Below are 8582 nucleotides of genomic sequence, written 5' to 3' on the forward strand. Positions count from 1 at the left end.
AAAACAGCATAAAGATATATATTATTCGTCTAAATAACAGCACAATGTTATATTTGCAGAAGCAAATATTTTGTTTTTCCCTGGTAGGGATTCAAACCTATGCTACTGAGAAATCATGGCACAAAATTGATATGACCGACGCTCTAGACCACTCGATCACCTAGGCTCTACAAAAATCAAGCTTTCGGTGGCGGAATGTTACCTTTCCTCGTCAGTTTTTATCAAGGGTCGTAACACAGTACATGATATATGAGATATGCAGATGGAATGTACTGATCAGCTGAAGTATCTATTGTAGTGGATCTTAGAAATTAATGTATGATGATGTCACAGAAATGTATATAATATTAGTATGTCTGAACCAGTGACAACTCTACTACATATTTTGTCCATCGGATCACCAGTGATGGTGATACAAGGCTGAAAACACATTCTGTATTCACAATTCGTATGAATATTGTATAGACAAGACCATACAAGACAAATACTTTATTTTAAAAACATGTTTATATATAAATGGTAAACAAAAGCCACTATAAAAAGTGGTACGAGAGACTTTTTATAACACATTAATGTATACATAAAAGAAATGCATATACAAGCATTAAACCTATTTGTTACATAATATAGATATAAGAAGATGTGATATGAGTGCCAAAGTGACAACTGTCCATCAAAGTCACAATTTATAAAAGTGAATATTATTGGTCACAGTACGGTATTCAACACGGAGCCTTGGCTCATACCGAACATGCCGAATAGCAAGCTATAAAGTGCCCCAAAAATTAAAAGTGCAAAAATACACATAATTGCATTAAAACTTAAGAAAAAGATATGTTGCATTCTTGTCCTCTTATAAAGGTAAATAATGTGTATTTCATTGCTACAATTTAGTAGGATTTTTTTTATAAGAGCCTGCTTGTATAACATTTTCAAAAGGGTGAGTGTATGGGGGGGGGGGGGGGGGGGGGGTTACTTCGATATTTTTTTGGTAGGGGTATGCCAATTTTGCCTAAAAAAACGTACACATTTTAATATAACATTCACTGAAATTCAGTACGTAAAGTTATATAAATATTTAAGAAAGAATGACCTATACTTATATACAATATTTATATATTTAAAATATGACCCATGTTTATATAAGCACTAACTTATCATCACTCATAATTCATTAATATACCAGCTACTTTTCTAAGTTTTTATATATGAATTGACATCGTTTGGTGCACATATATTTTATCGTTCTCAATAGCATATTTATATATGATATGTAAATCATACCCCCAAATCAATATACACTTATCAAACGCAAATGCATTTTAGTATAGGATGTCATTAAAAAGGGGCATTTTTATATAAAATCTCGCAAAATAATGACCCATATTTTTGGCACATCCCCGTATACCCAATAATAGGAAGTTACCCCCCCTCCCCGTGGAGTCATATGATAAAATGACTCAGTTTCGACTTGATGGTCATTGATAAACACCATCTACAATTACATCAAAGGAAAACTAGAGTAAAATTATAAAGCCTCAATAGGTCTCAATGTTGCATGACATAATTGTTGATATTATTAAAAGTATAAATTGTCACTAAATTGTTTGCGTAAATCAAAACTTATTGTTCGTCAATTCAATAATAAAACCCTAACAAGACATCCATTACATCACACTTCAGCATGGAAACATTTATGTCTCTGGTGGCGGTGTTGGTATACTATTCCTATTGATCTGTATACCTAGAAATAAAAAGATATAGTTATAAAATATTAGAGGTACCACATTTTGTACATTTAAATTTTGGTGCATCAATATCCTGTGGATTTATTCATTTCTTCCATACTAATTTTCGTTGATCAGGGAAGTGAGTATTTTCGTTGATACCTGATATGGTTCGAAACAATTTTAGTAAATTTAGATTGACGTCGCCGCACCTACCAGGTGCGGGGTTCGAACTCACAACGTCAGTGATGACACATGTTGATTTATACTGTATAATTCTGTCTCTACAAAATGATAAAATGTTATATCATCTGTTAGAATTATTACCTGTGTTCTGCACAATCCAATCAATATGATAGGGAATGCTTTGATAAATACTAGGGGTCTGGTCTACACGGCATCCTCTAATACCAAAGCTAGTTACCCCAACCAACTCCCATCGACCGTATTTATTCTGACAAACTAAAGGACCTCCTGAATCTCCCTGCAATTAAAAATAGAATTACGCAAATTAACATCTTCTTGTCAATGGCATCTGTTTAGGATGTATTTTTATGACATTTCAGTCTCGTTCAGTCTCGTTGAAATCTCGTTCTTGAATTATTTCCTAAACATGTGATGCAGGTGGAAAATATAAATGAATTCTAAAAATATTATAATCAAACATAACTCTGTAAATAAATTGTGTTTATTGAGTAATCCAGTTTTCAAATTTTACGCCCAATGAAGTCAGTTTTTTAGCCAAAATTTTGAAAAGAAGGTGAGGGATACAAAAAATGATTTTACAAGAATCATGTACATCCATTTCATTTTGGTCTTTTCAAATTTCTTAAATATGTATTTTATCAATCATTTATAACAAAAAAGTTGAAATATTATGCATTTTGTTCTTTAAACTGAGAAAAATCACAAAAAAATAAAAAATTGACAGCATGGTAGATTTTACACAAAACAGCGTCAAAATATGATAAAACTTTCTTAGATTAACACCTACTTATAGTATTATTAAGTAAAATTTATTCAGATTGGTCCACTTCAGCTTTATTGAAAGTATGAAAAAAAGTTTAATTGTGGAACTGTGATTTTTTTTTTTAAATAATAGTCCAAAAATAGGTAAAAATGGATAAAAAATGGGAAATTCATCAAAATTGGGCATTTTCAAAGGGCTGTAGCAAAAAAAAAAATGTGCACCAACATATAATTTTTTCTTCGCCAATTATTTTGTTACAGTATAAACCCAAAAATCAGGTTAAAAAAAAAAGTTTAAATCTAGAAATTTTTGGCTCCTAAGAGGTGTATATCCTTAACGGGATACTGCAAGATATATCGTCACTCATGAATCGTTTCAACAACCTGAACAACACTTGAAAATGGGTCACATAAAGCTAATGTGTAAAAGAAATCATTGAACTCACCTAAAAACAAACATATGTCTGATTTTGTTGGTTTTCAATTTAAAAGGTGATCCAAAAATGAAACTTCAATTTTTTTGAACACTGTTATTTCCACGAAAAACTCAAATTATTTGTCATTTCTAAACATACATTTGTTCATGCCATTTTGTTGGATAATGACCAGAACGTTCGAATTGAAGAGAATACACATAAGGTAAACATGCTTTTATCATGTTTATATAATGTATGCAAGATAATGCATGGTCATTATGATTGTTTTATACCAAATGCTTTTTTTTTCTCTTTTTGTCATCACATTTTTTTTTTTCGGCTTATGAGTATGAATGTTCATTTGGTCTAATACGCCTAACTTTTATTTATACTTACGTTACATGCTGCAGCATACGCATTCTTATTTTCTACACAAACAGATGTCGGTGGCAGATTAAGTCCAATGGCTTGATATGATTTGTTACATCTGTCTACGTCTATGTTGACGTCTACTCGTACCTCCTGTAAGTTGTCTGGTGTTGATGAAACTGGAAAATATATATTAAAATTGAGAATGGAAACGGAGAAGGTGACAACAACCCGACTTAAATGCAGAAAACAGTCCAAGACCACCAATGGGTCTTCAATACAGTAGAATTAGAAAAATACAAAGCATGGTTCGCAATATAAAAAATAGGTTTGTCTTCTTTTTTTATTACATAGATATAAGAAGATGTGGTAAGAATGCCATGCTAGTATTTTTGAAGATAATTTGTTTTTAACATATTTCTGATAATGGAAAGTTGATATTTCTTTTTACAAATGAAAATTAGGTATTTTATACTGCCAAAATCTGCTATGAAATTTTAATAATATTTTTTATACTCATGATAGTTGACTTGTATTTGTATTATTCAAGAAAATTGTTTTATTGTCTCTCATAACTCTTTATAGAATGGTTCTTGCTGTTAACTTGTGTTTTAATATGCTGTATATTTCATATATAACAAGTGGTGAGACTTTGATAAAGTATTTGTCTTGTCTTGTTGTGTCTAGCCAATGAGACAACTCTCGAGTCAAGTCACAATATGTAAAAGTAAACCGTTATACGTTAAAGAACGGCCTTCAACACGGAGCCTTGGCTCACACTGATACCTAATAGTAAATACGACAACCGTGTTGTGTCAGATATTCCTAATGAGATTGATCTCAATCATGGTTGCGACGGCTTTTGTGGAACATCTTATCTGTCTGCAATCACGGAATCGATATCAGTCACAGTTGCAAGGCTTTATCAAACTCTTTGTCTAAATTGCGTCATGTCATAAGAAAAAAACATCTAAAAGATGTAAACGAAGTTTAACGGTTAAGTGTATATAATATAGCTCTAAGTTTTACTGGTGTCTGAGGTTGTAACGGCTTTGGTAGAGACACTGGCATATGGTATTTGCCATTAACACTGATATTTTAAACTTACAAATGTTGAATGAAAATAGAAGATAGTCATCTGCTTGTTGCAGTTATTAAACAGCATTATTCTTATTTTCGAATCAATATTTGCCCAAAAATCGGAATGACACTTATACCGGAAATCATTATATAAAAGGTATTAAGGTTATTAGAGTCCAGTTTAAAAATAATCTATGTAGAAGATATGCAAATACAATTTCATATTGTCCGCGTTATAGGGCTTTGTCAAGACGAAAAGTGAAACTATTCAAATGAGATAAACAACGCATGATTTATGAAAAAAATCTTCGGACAGGCACATATAGCATGAGGTAGGGTTAAAGACATCTACATCGGTCAACTCTCCCCTAACATAAAAAAATATATAACAGCACACCATTAGATCAATCTGAATGTAATGACCGATTCATATCAATCCAAATTGATTTCTTCTATCAAATTGAAAGACAGTTGACATAAAAACAATACAAAGCATTTAAACAAATGAATAAACCCCCCTCCCCCCCAAAAAAATGCATTTGATACCGTGTTCAACATCTTCTTTATATCCCCATCCCGTAATATAACAGTTCTCAAAACTTTCATGGATTTCTGTTGCTAGACAGGCAGGTCTGACATTATCATTGTAGTAAGCTGCTTGCGAAAGCCTTAGTATTGCTACGTCTGACTTCCACCCTGTACTTCTTCCAGTATAATCAGGATGAGATATGACTTGAGCTACTGCTATCCTTTGTCCTTGGTCGTCGGATCCCAACATTTCCGATTCTTTGACTTCCCCAACATGAATCATAAAGGAACTCCAACTCCTGTAATTTAGAATCAACATTAAGTTACCAGTGTTCAAATATCGTTTATTTACTCAAAATATTGAGATCAATAACATTCAAAGGATGGAAACACATGTACTCCAGATGAAACGAGATCAAACACATCGGCCGAGAAGTGTCTTAGCTATGCATGCAACACCCGTAATGACAAACCATATACAGTCAAAATAATGTTGTCGCGAATAAGCCATAATTCTTTAATTAAATTAAAGAAATGTTTTTAACACAAATATCGAGCTCCAAGGAAAAAGAGTGAAAACCTTAACACAATTTAAAACCAAACACTAGACTAGTATATAAAGCAAAGGAACAACCGGATGACAATTGTCATATTTCTAACTTGCTACCGAGATTGCTGAAGCATATATAGATGTATAGATCAACCATTTCGTGATTTTGTCCATAAAATTTACGGAGTGTAATTTTTAATGTATCTTTCTCATAATTTTGTTGGAGCAGTTTCTGCGTAAGGAGCACACTCCTGTATATGAAGTATGTATAGTGTGAACATGCACGAGCAAATTTTATCATTTGAGATTACAAAACGATCCCATTCCCTTTTATTTTTATAAACGAAATGTTTCATTTTATCCCCTTATTTTATGTGTATTGAAGTTGTTCTTAAATATCGGTTATGAGTTCGTATCCAATTGAAATGGAAAAAACAAAAGAGGCCAGAAAAATACAAAGTTTAAATAAAAGTACGATTTTCTCAGTTTGAACCTTTAAACATTTTCTCAGTTTTAGAGATTTATTTAACTGCACAGATATTTCATTTTAACATGTTCGTAGTTTAAATCATTACAAAAAAATCTTACTCTACACAATGTGCTGCTGTGATTGCGAAGTGAGGGTCAATTAACGTGGCACCACATCCAGAACTTCCATCCATAAAGAACAAGATTTGCCATGGCCACTCTCCTTGAGCAGCATCATTGCCATACTGTACATACGACCCAACAGATGTCGACGAAACAGAAGGAACTCCACACTCTATAATAGACAGAAGAAAAATATTTGGATGTATAGAAAGAGTTATTTTATGTCAAAAGGAATATGGGTTGCATGTATGTGTAAATTTTGTTACATTTTGTTTCATTTGACGACCTGTTAAAGTTGCTTTTCTGTTAGTGTTCAACAATGTTATATGGTTTTTGCGTCAACACCTTTGATTTCGTGTTCACATTAAGACAGTTTTTCATTTCGGTGTATATGTTCGTGTTATGCGTCCAAAAGTTATAATTATGAGCTCATTTTCTGAGTTTTACAAATGACGTACATTTGTATATTTTGCCTTATACAATACCATTGTTTAAGCAATAATGATATACAGTAAAAGCTTACAAGCAATAAAACGCTAATATTTACATTGATATAAAACTTTGTACCATATCAACCTAATAGTAAAACATAAATCAAATTGATGAACATATAACAAATAAGAACCATATGAAAACAGCGATTTTTAGCTTATATAAATATATACAGCAAACAGTAGAACCAGTACCATATAAGTTTGAGAAAAAGGAAATATATCGGTACATACATCTTTATCGAAGATTAAAAGAGATTATCAACCAATAAAAAATCAATGTACATGAACTGATTGTAACAAGTACTAACATATGTCCCCACACTGGAGAGTTAATGCATTACATGACCTGAAATTATATACATTATATAATGAAAAATCTTTATTTTTCTCCTCTCATGTGTCTCCTGCAAACTATGATTATTAATGGTTTACCCGAACCAAGGATTACACAAACGTAGTCTCTCACTCGATATGAATCAAATAAAGCATGTAAATACGACAACAGTACATTATAAGATTTGAATTTATTTTTATAGAAGTAACAACATCTCCAGCTCACTAAGGTTTTGCAATTCAGATTATTTTTTCAAAATCTAAATTTTGTTAATGGTGTTTTATACTGATAGATAAACTCGCATTGGTTTTAGCCGACTGATTTTTTTTTTAATTTATCACAAAGCGTAAGTGGCGTTTTCTGTATTAATATTATGATACATAAATGACCTTTTTAAATATATAAAAATCGATCTGTGATTAATCGGAACAACCAAGAAAGTTATTTTTAATATATATGATTATACAGACAGTAAAAGATTGACCCTGCTCTTGAAAAGAATCAGATGCACGCCATAGTGGCAATTACACGTTGATATTAAAAAGGAATTGTTTTCATAACGCCGTCTGAAATGTACGTATGACGTTTTGGTGTGTTCTGTTATACCGAATATACAATTGTTTTAGCGCTGATGCTTTATCGTGTATATCAAGAAAAGTTCCTAAGATGCCCGAAATTTATAAAGTGTTATTTTAATTTATGAGATAAACTATCATACTTCCATTAAATGCTGTGCCAAATGTAGACTGAAGTCGAAAATGTCATCAAGACTGCAGGCAATTTGATTTTTTCAAATGGTGGATCAATTTGTATGTGTTCAAGTGACGACAATGAAGTACACAGCATGTGAAAGATTTACAAAATGTATATTTGAAGTAATTTATAATATCAATACAATATACTATATGAATATGAGTGATTATTTTCTAACAAAGTCAATGATATGTTATTACTTCGGAATTACTTTCTGACCTTTTAATCAGTATTAATGCATTATAACCAGAATTTATTCTTATCTTGATATGACAATGAGTAAATAGGCAAAAATGTTAAGGTCAAAATCTTATGAAATATCTTATTTTAGGCTTCTTTTTTTTAAACGTGAATAATTCTTTGTATCATTGATACAACAATAAATCAATAAATATATCTACCTACGTTTGTGAATATAATATATAGTTTGTAACAACTCCATTAGGATTGGAGCCAGGTTGAGCTAGGAATCCGTCATTTATTGTTACTCAAGCAGACTGACTGTTGAAAGAGCTACCGAAAAATAAAACAAGATCAATATTTATTATTGGTAAATAAAAACTACAAAGCAACAATTGCAGAATTATGTTTGCTATCCATTCTCTTTGTATATTTACAAATGTGTCGTTGAGATACATTTGGCCTATGACGATCAAATCTGTATTAATTTTTTATTATGTAAGAATCCTTACAACATTTATATGTATATAAAGATAACGATGTTAAATCAGCATGTGAATCTATTCAACTATTAGGACAAAAATGTTTTAC

The 8582-nt window shown here is 31.4% G+C and overlaps 1 protein-coding gene across 1 annotated transcript; it reads right to left on the minus strand.

Annotated features, from left to right (window-relative positions):
- Positions 1 to 1023: 1023 nt before the first annotated feature.
- LOC134690218 (chymotrypsin-like protease CTRL-1) lies at positions 1024 to 8253 on the minus strand. The gene is made up of 6 exons (XM_063550194.1): positions 8217 to 8253; positions 6228 to 6402; positions 5108 to 5388; positions 3509 to 3660; positions 2055 to 2211; positions 1024 to 1744 (listed from the first exon to the last, which is right to left on the minus strand). The coding sequence occupies exons 1-6, from the start codon at positions 8251 to 8253 to the stop codon at positions 1695 to 1697; spliced, it is 852 nt and encodes a 283-aa protein (XP_063406264.1). The 3' UTR covers positions 1024 to 1694.
- Positions 8254 to 8582: the final 329 nt, after the last annotated feature.

This window comes from Mytilus trossulus, chromosome 11, assembly GCF_036588685.1.
Source record: "Mytilus trossulus isolate FHL-02 chromosome 11, PNRI_Mtr1.1.1.hap1, whole genome shotgun sequence".
Taxonomy (NCBI): Eukaryota; Metazoa; Mollusca; class Bivalvia; order Mytilida; family Mytilidae; genus Mytilus; species Mytilus trossulus.